This window comes from Nicotiana sylvestris, chromosome 1 (genome assembly GCF_000393655.2).
Source record: "Nicotiana sylvestris chromosome 1, ASM39365v2, whole genome shotgun sequence".
Classification (NCBI taxonomy): domain Eukaryota; kingdom Viridiplantae; phylum Streptophyta; class Magnoliopsida; order Solanales; family Solanaceae; genus Nicotiana; species Nicotiana sylvestris.
In genome coordinates this window covers 37,764,290-37,778,685 of record NC_091057.1, presented here as the reverse complement: position 1 = coordinate 37,778,685, position 14,396 = coordinate 37,764,290, and the positions used below count along the sequence as shown (strand labels likewise).

The following is a 14,396-nucleotide window of genomic DNA, read 5'->3' as shown; positions in this document are numbered from 1 at the left end:
AATAGGCGCGGATGCGGAGGGTCCATCGCTGAGGCGGTCTTGTTTATGCTCTCAGCCATGGCAAAGTTCTGAGAGCTATATTTTGCACCTAACAAGTTACCGCTGCCTGCGGTGAAATTGCGTGGCAGCGGTAGCTTTTGCGCGGCTGCGGTGAAGTTACCGCCCTCAGCGAAAGCCAGATTCAGAGAACCAAAAGTGGAGCTAAAAACTGAAGATTGCGGTCCGCGCTCACTTTTGCACAGCCGCGGTAGATATAGCGCTGCAACGGTCTATTTTTCGCTGTCAGCGGAACATCTGTAGGGGCATTTTTGTCCGAAAAATTTTACTGTGTATAAATAGTTCTTTTTCATATTTTTAGGTCATCTTTTGTTTAGAAGAGCACGTGAACAGCAATTTTAGCCTTTTTTTAGAGCTTGGTTAATTATTAATCTTACATTCTTCTCTTGTAATTACTTTTTATGGGTATATTTCATCTAAATTTTTGATTTCTTCTTTGATTATGAGTAGCTAAACTCATTAGCTAGGGTTGTGGCTCAACCCTAGTGTAGGTATTTAATGTGTCTTCAATTTTAGGGCTTAAATATTTGAGGGTGAATGATATTTGGCTTGATTTATGCTTTACATGTTGAATTGGTGGTTGCAAACACTGATTTGTGCATTTTTGACTTAGGCTCTTCTTAAGAAAGAGTGACTAAGTCTAGGAAATTAAGGCCAACAAGGAATTGGGGTGCATTCAAGAGATTGATAGCCCTAATTAAAGGGTTAAACCTAGAGATAGTAATACCTGACTTGAGCCAATTTTGCTTGCATTGTTTGAACACCCAATTGGGATTGAGAAAGTCAATTAGGGAAAAGTCACTCAAACTACCAAGAGGTATAGAGTGAGTAGTTATGTACAATGGCTATATCATGATCCCAATTATGACAAATTTGCCCTAAGTTTTAGATCCTGTTAGATACCCACCTAGGTGTAAGTCACTTCCCTAGTGCCTTTAAACCAATTAAGAAATCTTACAAAAATATCATACTTAGCTTATGTTCCTGTATCATTAGTATTACAATAGAATAGTAAACAAGCAAAGAATGACTGGAAGTGCAATTAAGAACATCGCACATTGCTAGATTAGATAGGAGCCCAAGTCCAAACATATCTTAGCTCGTTGTGGATTCGATCCCGAGCTTTCGAGTAAAAGCTGCATCGACCGCTCTTGCCACTCTATAGTGGTGTAGGGTTGGAACCGATCACTTTTTGGCGCTGTTGCCGGGGAGCTAAACGATTTTGGCTATCTATTTGACTAGTTTTATGTCTTGTTTTTCTTTCCTTCTTGGTTACTAACTTGTGTGTGTCATCAATTCAGGTACAAAATGGAAAACAATGATCGTCTTGGAAATTTTCTCCCGGGGAGGAGGTAGATAATAATAGTGAAGATGAGGTGCCTTTAGTAGATCAAGGTCAAAGAAGAGGTCGTCAGGCCAATGACAATGTTCCAGACCCTCCCCCACCTCCTCCAAGAGTCACTCCTCGGGTGCTTCCAAATTAAGTATACGCAAGTGCAATTGTCTCACCCCAGATCCGGGCAGGCATTTCCAAATTACAAATGTGATGTTGACTTTATTGGAGCAACGAGGGTACTTCACATGTGCTTCCCATCAAAATGCATATAAACATCTTAAAGGCTTTGTGGATACCTATTGGGGAAGCAAACAGACCAATGTGTCGGAGGATGCATTGATATTGAGATTATTCCCTTTTTCACCGAGAGGAAAAGCTTTGGACTGGCTCGAAAGTCTTCCCAAGCATACCATCACTACGTGAGATAAGTTGGCGGACAAGTTTATAGCTATGTTTTTCTCGCCAGGGCATATGGAGACTTTGAGAGATGAGATTTTGGCCTTCAAACAGGAACCTAATGGACCACTTCATGAGATGAGGGAGAGATATCGGACAATGGTGAAAGAATGTCCAAACATTGACATGACCTAAGCAATGATCCAGCAGACATTCTACCATGGCATTAACACGACAAATTAGTGTATAGTGAACCATCTAGCAGGGGGAAATTTTATGAACACACCTTATGCTGAGGCGTGTGAAATATTGGATGAGATGGCAGAAACTTCCTTAGCTTGGCAAAGTCGAGCTAATGTTCCATAGGATGATCCTACTGTCATTCACCCGCACAAAGAGTTCCACAACCATGGCCAAGCAATAGCAGAGTTAACTACAACAATGAACCAATTGGCAAAAGCTCAATTGAAACAAGTTCAAGCGCCGAGACAAGTAAATGCTTTGGAAGGTGTGAACATGTTGGTTAACAAGAGGAGACAAAGAGTTCAACAAGGTCAAAGTAGTTCGGATCAATATGAGCAAGGTAGTGGTGATTTCAACCAAGATGATGGGTATGATGAGGAAAGTAAATAAGTGCAGTACGTGAACAATTATCAAGGACAAAGGGCAATGCTCCCAACCAACAATAACAGTGGAGATCCCTAGGAAATTGGGGGAATCAAAACCAACAACGAAATAGAAACTAGGGGAAAAACAATCAGAATTAGGGCAATCAGAACAACCAGGGCAACTGGAGTGGCAACAACAACAATTGGGGAGGAAACAACAACCAAGGGGGTCAGAATAATGGCAATCAAGGGAATCAGGGTCAAGGCTTTCAAAGACCTCCGATGTATCAACAACCAAACAACCCACCTCTATTTCCGTCCCAAGGTCCTAGCTCGTTAAACAATGAGATGGGAAGGATCGAGATGATGTTTGAACAAATGATGAAAAAGAATGACGACTATGATGCCTAGTTGGCATCCCATAATACTTCAATCCAAAACTTAGAGGTTCAACTTGGCCAGATTTTGCAATCTTTGAATACTCACCCTAAGTGGGCTCTACCTAGTGATACGGTAGGAAACCCGAAGGGTGGAAACAACATCGGGCATGCAATGGTGGTGATCACTAGAAGCGATCGAGGTGGTGATGTTAATACCTCCAAGCAAAAGGAAGTTGTGAGTGGTGAGGTTGAAGTATAAGATGATGATGTTCATATAGTTGATGAGCAATAAATAAAGATAATTTGAATGCAGAAGTGAGAAATGATATTCATGATAATAAGGTGGAGACTCAAGATAACATGCACCCGTCTAGGGAACATGTAATAGACATACTAGAAACGGTAGTGCCCAAGGCTAAGGCTCCCTTGCCAAGGCCTCCTCCACCTTACCCTCAAAGACTTGCAAAGCAAAAGAATGAAAATCAATTTAAGAAGTTTATTGAGATGATGAAAAGCTTGTCGATCAATGTTTCTTTGGTGGAAGCTCTTGAGAAAATGCCGGGTTAAGCCAAGTTCATGAAAGACATGGTGACTATGAAGATATCCATGGTTTGTGAGACCATCAAAATGACTCATCAAGTAAGTGCAATTGTGCACTCGCTGGCTCTAAAACTTGAAGATCCCGGCGCTTTCACCATTCCATGTACCATTAGGAGTGCGGATTTTGCAAAGTCATTGTGTTATTTGGGAGAAAGTATCAATTTGATGCCTTACTCCGTGTTCAAAACTTTGGGTATTGGTCAACCGAGAGCTAATTCAATGAGATTGTAAATGGTGGATAGAACAATGAAGAGGCCACTTGGTATTATTGATGATGTTCTTGTTTGGGTGGACAAGTTTATTTTGCTTGTGGACTTTGTGATTCTAGATTGGGAAGGCATTGGTTGATATGGAAGCATGGGAGCTCACCTTCTGGGTGAGTGATGAAAAAGTGGTCTTTCATGTGTGCAAATCAATGAGGCAGCCGAATAGCATTGAAGTGTGCTCTTTTGTGGATCTTGTCATGGAGGTGATAGTTGATGATACTAGTGCCATGATCAATGTGGAGAATCCTTTAGAAGCGGTATTGTCGAACCTTGACGTGAATGAGGATGAAGGTCAGGTGGAGTGTGTCAATGCTTTGCACGGAATGGACTCTTATTCTTATGAGCCTCGTAAGCTCTCTTTCGATCTTAAGAACAGAAAGACCCCGCAAACAAAGCCCTCAATTGAGGAACCTCCCGTTTTGGAGTTGAAGCCTTTGCCTTCACAACTCAGGTATGAATTCTTAGGCCCTAGTTCAACTTTACATATTATTCTTTCGTCTTGTCTTACTAACATGTAGGTAGATGCAGCACTGGAGGTGCTCCAAAGAAGGAAGAAAGTAATTGGATGAACTTTAGCTGATATTCGGGGAATAAGCCCCGCCTTTTGCATGCACAAGATTATACTTGAAGATGATGCCAAGCCCTTCGTGGAACATCAAAGGAGGTTGAACGAGGCTATCTAAGAGATTGTGAAAAGGAAGTAATCAAGTGGTTGGATGTAGGGGTTGTGTACCCCATCTCGGATAATTCTTGGACTTTGCTAGTGCAATGTGGGCCAAAGAAGGGGTGGTATGATTGTGGTTACCAATGAGCAAAATGAGTTGATTACCACCAGGACTGTTACCGGATGACGGGTGTGCATAGACTACCACGAGCTGAATAAAATGACCTACACGGATCATTTTCCATTGCCTTTTCTTGACCAAATGCTAGATAGACTTGCTGGGCATGACTTCTACTATTTCTTAGATGGGTACTCAGGTTACAACCTGATTTTGATTGCTCCAGAAGACTAGGAGAAAACCTCCTTCACGTGTCCTTATGGCACCTTTGCATTTTCTAGGATGCCATTTTGTTTGTGTAATGCACTGGCTACATTCTAGCGGTGTATGATGGTTATATTTACTGACATGGTGGAGGACTTCTTAGAAATGTTCATGGATGATTTAAGTGTTGTGGGTGACTCTTTTGATGAGTGTTTGAAGAATCTTGACAAGGTGTTAGCCTGATGTGAAGAGACAAATCTTGTGTTTAACTGGGAAAAATGGTACTTTATGGTCGAGGAGGGCATTGTCCACGACCATAAGATCTCAAAGAACGGAATAGAGGTGGATAAGGTGAAAATTGAAGTGATCTCAAAGCTTCCTCCTCCTACTTCAGTAAAGGGGGTTAGGAGCTTTCTTGGGCATGCGGGGTTCTACCGAAGATTCATCAAAGATTTTTCTAAGTTAGTGAATCTGTTATGCAAGTTATTGGAAAATGATGCCAAGTTCGTGTTTAATTATGAATGCATGAAGGCTTTTGAACTTCTCAAGTATAAATTGACAACCACTCCCATTATTACCGCACCCAATTGGATCTTACCTTTTGAGCTCATGTGTGACGCAAGTGATGTTGCTGTAGGAGCGGTCTTGGATCAAAAAGCAAACAAGATGTTTCACCTGGTGTATTATGCAAGCAAAATAATTAATGATGCTCAAATGAATTACACGGTGACGGAAAAAGAGTTGCTAGCAATTGTGTTTGCAATGGAGAAGTTTAGGGCTTATCTCATGGGTGCCAAGGTGATAGTTCATACTGACCATGCAACACTCCGCTACTTGATGACAAAGAAGGATTCTAAGGCTCGGTTAATTCAATGGGTTCTATTGCTTCAAGAGTTTGACCTTGAGATTGTTGATCGGAAAGGGAGTAAAAACCAAGTGGTGGACTACTTGTCCTGCTTGGAGGAAGAGGGGAGGCCCCGTGATGGCCTCGAAATTAATGATTTATTCCCCGATAAGCAACTCCTCTTTGTATTTGTGAATAGCATGCCTTGGTTCACGGATATTGCCAACTTTCTTATGACCGATATTGTTTCGTGTGAGCTCTCTTCTAACCAAAGGTAGAAGCTTAAATGGGATAGCTTGGACTATTACTGGGATGAGCCTTATTTGTTTAAAACTTGTAATGATGGTGTGATCCGAAGATGTGTTCCGGAGAAGAGCAAGTGAGTATTCTGGATGCTTATCATTCCTCTCCCTACGATGGTCATCATAGTGCGGCAAGGACAGCTTCAAAGGTGCTTAATTATGGTTTTTATTGGCCTACATTGTACAAGGATGCAGGTGAGCTTGTGAAGAGATGTGATGAGTGTCAGAGAGAAGGTGGAATTTCAAAGAAGGATGAAATGCCTCTCACCACTATTCTTGAGGTTGACATATTTGATGTGTGGGGCATTGACTTCATGGGACCCTTTGTGAGTTCGTGTGGCAACATATACATTGTAGTGGCCATCGATTATGTTTTCAAATGGGTTGAGGTCGTGTCTTTACCCAATAACGAGGCCCAGAATGTGGTGACTTTTCTCAAGAAAAATATCTTTACTCGGCTTGGCACTCCTAGAGCAATCATCAGTGATGGGGGTTCTCATTTCTACAATAAGGTGTTTGACACTTTGCTTGCAAAGTATGGTGTCAATCACAACGCTTCAACCCCTTTCCCTCCTCAGGCTAATGGGCAAGTTGTGGTCTCTAATAGGGAGATTAAGAGCATATTGTCAAAACTGTCAATGCAAATAGGAGCGACTGGTCAAAGAAACTGGATGATGCTTTGTGGGCTTACAAGACTGCTTACAAGACTCTGATTGGTATGTCTCTTTACCGGTTGGTGTTTCGAAAAGCTTGACATCTCCCAGTTGAGCTAGAGCACAAGGCCATGTGTGCTTTGAGGAAGTTAAATCTTGAATGGGATATTGCAGCAAATCTTCGGGTGGAGCAACTCAATGAGCTTGATGAGTTCCGGTTTCATGCCTATTCCAGCTCGTCCGTGTATAAAGACAAGATGAAGTACTTACATGACAAGTATGCCCATAGCAAGGAATTGAAAGAAGGTGACTTGGTTCTCTTATTCAACTCTCGATTACGATTGATCCCGGGAAAAATCAAGTCAAAATGGAGTGGACCTTTTGAGGTGGTTCTTATAACTCTTTTTGGTGCTCTTGATTTGAAAAAAAATGGTGAAATCTTCAGAGTTAATGAGCACAGAGTGAAGCACTATCTTGAAAAGTTTGATGACGGCCACATGGTGTCAATGATCCATCTCAAATGATTGATGGTAACCTGCGTCGTGCTGCGACGTTAAATCAGACGCTTCATGGGAGGCAACCCATGTGTTTTTCTTTTTTTTTTATTTTCTTCTTAGTATAGGATTTGTTTTGAACTTACTGGTTGTGAGATGTGTGTAGGGATGTTTGATGCAGTGCAAGACTAAGCTAGAAAAATGTTTCAACACTATGAAGTTGGAACGCTGACAGCGCTCTATTTTTCGCTGTCAGCGGTGGCCATACCTTGGAGGCGAAATTTGATGGCGGATGCGGGATTGAAAAGTCCAAAATGAGGCTTCTCTAAAGTTTCATCCGTGTCCGCAATGCATTTTTTTGCGGTCAGCGGTGGCTTTCCGCTACTGCGCAACATTTTTCGCTCTCAGCGGTAATCTCAGTAAAGCATCCCTTCTATTCTTCTTCAGCACGGACCGCGGTGATTTTCTGCGATCGCACCAGGTAAGTACTATGGGTCCTAGGGTATTTTCTATAAATAGGCGATCATAAGGCCTTTTACCCTTTTCGCCCATTTGACTCTCATACTAAAATCACTACTGTTCATCCATGCCCTAATCTGCATAAACACAAGAATTAGAGTCCATTTTCATCGCACATTACACATATGGTAATTTCACTCCTTCATTATTCTTTAATTTTGTATTTGTTTTTCTTTTAATTGTTAGTTTTTACTTCTTCTTCTTTTATTTTAAATTTTGACCTAGGGTTCCTTAGTGTTAAGTAAATTAGGCTTGAATAGTTAGGGTTGATTAATTAATAGCTAGTTAGGCTTAACAATATAGACGATATTGCTAAAAGCATGAACAATTTGAAACCCCAGGTTGACTCAGGCCGATTTTTGACTTCTGCGGCCGCGGTTGATTTTACGCGGTCACCATTCATAAGTTTTATCTGAGTTGGAAGTCTTGATAACCGCGGTCAGCGGTGGCAATTTCCAGTGACAACGGTGCCTCTCGGCGGTCGCGCTTCTTTTCTCGCGGTCTGCGGTGCTTAGGTTTAGAGAAACATATATCATGGGTCCGTGACCACAATTGATTTTTCGCGAACAGTAGTGCAACCTCCACGTTCGTGCTCAATTTATCGCGCTCAGCGATGCAATAGAATCAGAGCGTGGGTAGTTTGATCCCCATACCTCCGTGGTCGCGCTGTATTTTCCGCGGTCAACGGTGATCATTCCGCGATCGCGCTTCATTATTCGCTGTCAGCGGTCTGCAATTTTGTTCAAGCACTGTCAACTGTTCTTTGCTTTTCTGCACTGCTTCTTCTAGCACTAGTACTAACAATCTTCTACTAATTATGTTTGTAGACAATGGTTAAATCTAGAGGTGGCGGTCAAAAGCAAAAAGGGAAAGTAGAGTCCTCCCGGGTAGGGGACGAGGACAAATTAAGTTAACCCCAGCAATACAAAAATCATTGGGAAATAAGGAAGAACATCAGAGCTGCAAACAGAGTTGCTTCCCACTCAGAGGGAAGTGACTATGCCCCCTCCCAGGAGGCCTCCGAGGGTGACTCTATGCCAATATATGTACCAGACTTCCCGGGGCAACTTAGGTTGATAGATGTGCCTACACCCCCTGCCTCTCCTACTTCTCATGCCTCTTCTAGGTCATCTGATGGCTTAGCGGAGAGTGGTGAGTCCTCATTTTCAGCCTCACCCACAGTTTCGTCACTAACACAGGATCCCATAGATGAAGATAATGAGGTACTGGATGACGTGAGAGGGGGTGATACCCAGACCAGAGGTGTGGAGAGGACAAGAAACCCGGAGGTGTGGCAACAAAGGTTTGTCAGTGAGCTGGCGTATACCAAGTTTAGGAAGTGGTGGCCTCAAAAATCACTCATACATGAACGCCAGTTCATAGAGCGGGATCTTCTGCCTCACAACCCTAATGTGAAGCAGCACTTCAATGAAATAGTAGGATGGGAGTACTTTACTAGCAAGGTGCCGGATGCTAGTAAGCACCTAGTCAAGGAATTCTATGCCAATGCCTCTCACATTAAAAAGGGCACAAAAGTGACTAAGTTACGAAAACTAAAGGTCAAGTTTGATGGGAAGACGATCAGTGATTGCCTGGGATTTAATGATGAAGATGAGTCACTGTACTTAGAGAAGGTGGCAATGGATGAGGCAGCCCACCCGTGGTTGTCATCACTTCTGGCTCTCTCGGATACTACTCCAGCATGGTTGACAACAAGGGATACTATCTTGAGTAACACCCTAAACTTTGAGGCAAAGGGTTGGGCGACCTTTTTGTGCAGCAGACTAGACCCCACTAGTAACGACAACACCATGCCGGTTTCCCGGGCGATTATAGTGGCGGCTATCATGGTGGGGTTCCTGATCAATGTCAGGAATATCATGTCTAGGGTGATCACCAGAGTGGTCAACGAGGGTGATAGATCTTACCACTTCCCGAACATCCTCACCATGTACTTGGAAGATCAAGAGGTGGAGAAAAGACATTTCGATATCATGGTAAAGTCCAAGAAGCCCTTCTCATGGTACAACCTTCAGAGTCAAGGCAACCCCAAATCTAAGGGATCCAAGGGCAAAGCTACTAGTTCTATTGGCTAGTCTGAAGAGCCAGCAATGGTAGTCACTACTACACAGCCTCCCACTACCATACCGGATCTCACCTCCGTACCATCTACTTCCACGCCGTCCTCAGTACCCTCCTCTTCAGCATACCCGTTGACTACTCACACGTTGAACCAAACACTCTCCAGCATCAAAAACTTGATATAGGCAGCAACTTCTAAGTTGTCTGTGTTGTCCAATTCAGTGGCAGCCCAGTTAGTTCCAGCACAACCCCAGGTGCCAGCTTTAGTGGATGAGTCCCTTAAGGAGCTTCTGGACAACCAGAAGAATCTCCTGGACAACCAAAAGCTTATCATAGATGCTCCTGCAGTTCAAGGAAGATCAATTATGGAGCTAAGCAAGCTGACAAGAAGCTGAAAAAGACTCGGGCCTCAAAGGAGTCGGTGAAGCAATTGAGGGGAGAGGTGGAGAAGATGAAATCAGCTGGCGACCTACCATTGGAGCTTCTATTATAGGACGACCTTCCAGCAGCTCAGATAGAGTAGGTTCAGGAGCAGGAGAGTGAGGGAGAGCCTAGGAGAAGGAGAGTGATGGCCCGGGTTGATGATGTGGAGATTGAGCTGGAGGATCCTGAGGGAGGTGCCTTAGGCCAGCCACAAGACCTCGAGCCAGGTGATCCTAGCACCCAGCCACAGGTCCCCATGCAGACAGAGGACCTATTGGGGGTTTTCTTTTCTCTCTAACCCCTTTTTGATCTTATTTTAGGTTATTTAGCATTGAGGACAATGTTAGTTTTCAATTGATGGGGTGGTCCTATTTTGATGATTTGATAGTTGGGTTGTAATGATGATACTATTTTTTTCTTTATGCTTATTTTTCACTTTTGGTATGTATATAATTTTACCATTTATTTCAATTTTTGTTATTTTTCAATCTTGGTCTGTATATAAAGTTACTCTCTCATGTATATATTCATTCCCTCTTATGTATATTCGTCTAAATCCCCTATTGTACATATTTAGTTTACTTTCCGTACTTTACTTCATAACTTTTTTTGCAATTTTCCTTAATAGTATAGCTTCTTATTTCATTTAGTAGTTTCTTTTTTGTTGTTGTTCTTAGCTTCTTGTTTTACAAGTTTTTTTGATCAATAAGACTTTGGTTTCCTAATGTCACGGTTCCTTCCAAAGGCAGAGTTTGTGTGAAGTGTGTGGCTCTTCCCGATGATGGATGGCATGACAATCTTCTTAAGGGTTTGAGTCTGTTTTCTTTTCGTTTTTGTGTAAATAGTAGTTAGTGAGCAATAACGCCTCAGGAAAAGCTTCAGTTGGGCCTAATACATTTACTTTTGACCTCATGGTTAAAACAAATTGGTGTATATAGTATGGTGATAGTTGTGACCTTGAGACTCTTGTGTTGACTAAACAATCATCGAGTGGTTTCTCAGAACCATTTGTGTTGCTCAAATCTTAGCTAAGGCTGTTATGGGCCCCCGACTCTGTCTTGTTAGCAATCCTATAGCATGTTTGGTGAGGTATTGATTTACAAATCCAAGTCCCGTGCCAATGGGTCTAGAACTTGCCCAGAATATTTTTCTATGCGATATCCTAAGTGTATTTCGACTTGAGAAGTGATTATAGGCTCTCCTTGATCCAAATTGAAGCTTGAAAACATCCATAGCCTACTAAGAATGATATCCCTAGTCAACCCCCTTGAACCATAGCCATTATTCTTTTAATAACCATAATACAATCCTTTTATTCGTTCTAAAATGATCCTCTCTTGGCACCTGATCTTTCTGTAGCACAAGGCAAAAATATAAGTTTGTGGGGAGATATGAGGAATGCAAAAGTGATAAAAGGTACAAAATGAAGAAAAGGAAATGCAAAAAGAAAAAAATAAAAGCCATAAAGTCAAAAAGAAAGTGAACAATGTAGAATAAATGAAGGAATTCAATAAAAGCAAAAGATGAAAGGCTTGGAAATATTAGAAAGGAGAAAAAGGATTGAAATGAACAAGAAAGAGTCATAGTGTGTCTCTCTAACTCCAAAGGAATAAGTAAATGACTCAAAGAGTAAATAAAATGTGTGCCAAAATGAAGCATATGAGGTGCTTAAGAAAAGATGAAACCTTCTTAGACCAATATATCCTACCCTGAACCAAAAGTCTTCATTACATGCCTGCAAAAGCCCTATATGATCTTGAGTTGAGTGAGCTTACATTAGTGGTGACTCACATAAGGGGCAAGCTTAAGGTACTTAGAGCCGGACTTGTGACCTTCCTTTGAGAGAGATGAGTGTGTTTTCCACAATCTTCATTCTGAATGCTACAATCTAAAAGTAAGGTTTGCTTATGGAGGGTTGAGGAGTATGAGTTTGGGTTCCACAACGACCAATGTAATAGAAAGAAATTTCTTGATGAGTTGAGTCAACTTTTGATGCTTTTGGGTCGCACTATAACCATGGTGCAAAAAAAAGTTTGTGTATTGTTAATAATGCATTTGAGTTTAGGGTAATTGTTAGTCCCAATTGATTCTTGATGAGGTTACTTTAGGACAACTAAAATTTTCCTTTCTTTTATCTTAAGGAAGTGAGAGTTACTTTGTTTGCTTGAGGACAAGCAAAATCTTAAGATTGGGGGAGTTGATAACTAGGGATTCTAGTCTATTTTATACTACTTTTTGCTTAAGTTTTGTATTAAAAGTGTGTACAAGTATTGTCGAAAGCTAACTTATTGTATTTGTTTGCAGTGTTTGGTCAAAAAGAGCCAAGAAAGTCAAAACCAGCTCATAAAGGAGTGAAACCTGTACAGGTTCAAAACTAATTCACAAGGGGCACTGACAGCGGAAAACAATACGTGCAGACGCGAGGGTCCACCATTGAGGCAGCCTTGTTTACGCTCTCAGTGGTGGTAAAGTTTAGAGAGCTGTATTTTGGGCCTAAAAAATTATCGCCGCCCCTGGTGAAGTTACCGCCCTCAGCGAAAGACAGATTCAGAGAACCAAAAGTGGAGCTAAAAACTGAAGACCACGGTCCGCACTTGCTTTTGCAGGGCCGCAATAGTTATAGCGATGTAGTAGTCCATTTTCTGCTATTAGCGGAACCTCCGTGGGGGCATTTTTATCCGAAAAATTTAGCTATGTATAAATAGTTATTTTTTAGATTTTTAGGTCATTTGTTGTTTAGAATAGTGAATTTTGGGTCATGACAGATTGGTATCAGAGCTCTAGGTTCATAGGTTCAACAAGTCATGAGCAAGTTTCTATTAGAGTCTTGATGGCTTTTGGAACAACTCTTGGAACGTTCGAGGATGAACCTATGTTTATGTAGGGGAGGATGTAACGATTTGAGCGGTCGTTTTTGGGCATTTGCACTTCTCTCGGTAGTTTATGGGCATGAGTACCTCTGTATGATGTATGATGACGTATGTGAATCGTCGGTTTTGGTTTTTCAGGTTATTCGAAATTGATTTGGAAGAATAAATTTCATAGTTGAAGCTTTAAGTTGAAAGAGTTGACCAGGTTTGACTTTTTGTGAATTTGACCCCGGAACAGAGTTTTTATGCTTCTGTTATGTCTAGATGTTCATCTTGGACTCGGGTGTATTCTCGGATTTGCAATTTGATGTTTCTATAAGGTTTCAACACAAATTGGCTAAAATTAGGAATTTGAAGGGTTGGAAAGTTCAAAAGTTTGATCTAGAGTTGACTTTGTGGATATTGGGTTCAGATTTTGGTTTTGGAAATTGGAATAACTTCGTTATGTCATTTGAGAGTTGTGTGAAAAATTTGGGTTCATTTCGGATTGATTTGCTATGTCTTGGCACGAGTTATGGAAGTTGAAAAGTTCAAAGCTCATCAATTTTGAATTTAGGAGTGTTTCGTCGTTTCCATGTTGTTATGTGTGTTTTGAGTCCTCAAGTAGGTCCGTGTTATATAACAGGACTTGTTGGTATACTTGGACAGGGTTACCAGGGGCTCGGGCGTGTTTCAGATTGATCTCGGATCTTCATGTTGTTATTGGTGGTTGCTAATGGTTCTGGTGGGACCGTACCTGCGGCTGGTTTGCGTAGGTGCGATGGTCAGAGATGTGACAAAGGAGTCGTAGGTGCGGAAGGCGCAGATGCGATGAGTTGGGTGCAGAAGCGATTGGCAGCGTAGCAGCGCAGTTTAGACTTGCATATACGTGTTCGCAGATGCGGGCATTTTCCCGCAGGTGCAAAGGCAGGCCTCCAGTGCTTCTCCGTAGAGGCGTGATTTTGGTCGCAATATCGATGTCGCAAAAGCGGCTAATGTGTCGCATATGCGAATATGCTGGGCAGAAATAATAAAAATCGAGGTTTTGGTTGTTTCTTCATAGTGACTCAGATCGAGGTCACCTTTGGAGCAATTTTCATCACAAGGATTGGGGTAGATGTTCTACACTTGGTTTTGATCTTATTCCATGAATCGTTCTTTATTTTTGGCAATTGGTTGATGAATTTTAAATAGAAATTGGCGGTTTTAGCTTAAAGTTTCATAATGTAAATTTTTTAGCTTTGTATGTCGATTTAGAGTCGGATTGGAGTGAAACTAGTATGGTTGGACTCGTAATAGAATGGATTATCAGATTTTGTGAGTTTTTTTTAGGTTCAGAGCCATGGGCCCGATTTGGACTTTGTCACGCCTTGAGCACGGGGGCGAGACCGGCACCCTGTGCCTCATCTTTCCTTGCGTACCACTTGCGACTAAGAGACTCTGAACATGTAATGTCATACTTCGGCCATGGGCCACATTACAATATAATATGTGATATAAAATATAAAACTAAAAAGAGAAATGCTGAGTAAACGTCAACATAAAGCTGGGCCGGCAAGACCGTCATAATTACTACAACTGACAAGCCAACAAAATATACG

General features: G+C 41.7%; 1 protein-coding gene across 1 annotated transcript; it reads left to right on the top strand.

Annotated features, from left to right (window-relative positions):
• The first annotated feature begins 6,032 nt into the window (after positions 1 to 6,032).
• LOC138868856 (uncharacterized) lies at positions 6,033 to 6,952 on the top strand. The gene is made up of 3 exons (XM_070146433.1): positions 6,033 to 6,361; positions 6,424 to 6,491; positions 6,603 to 6,952. Exons 1-3 carry the CDS (start codon positions 6,033 to 6,035, stop codon positions 6,950 to 6,952), a joined length of 747 nt encoding a protein of 248 aa, XP_070002534.1.
• Positions 6,953 to 14,396: the final 7,444 nt, after the last annotated feature.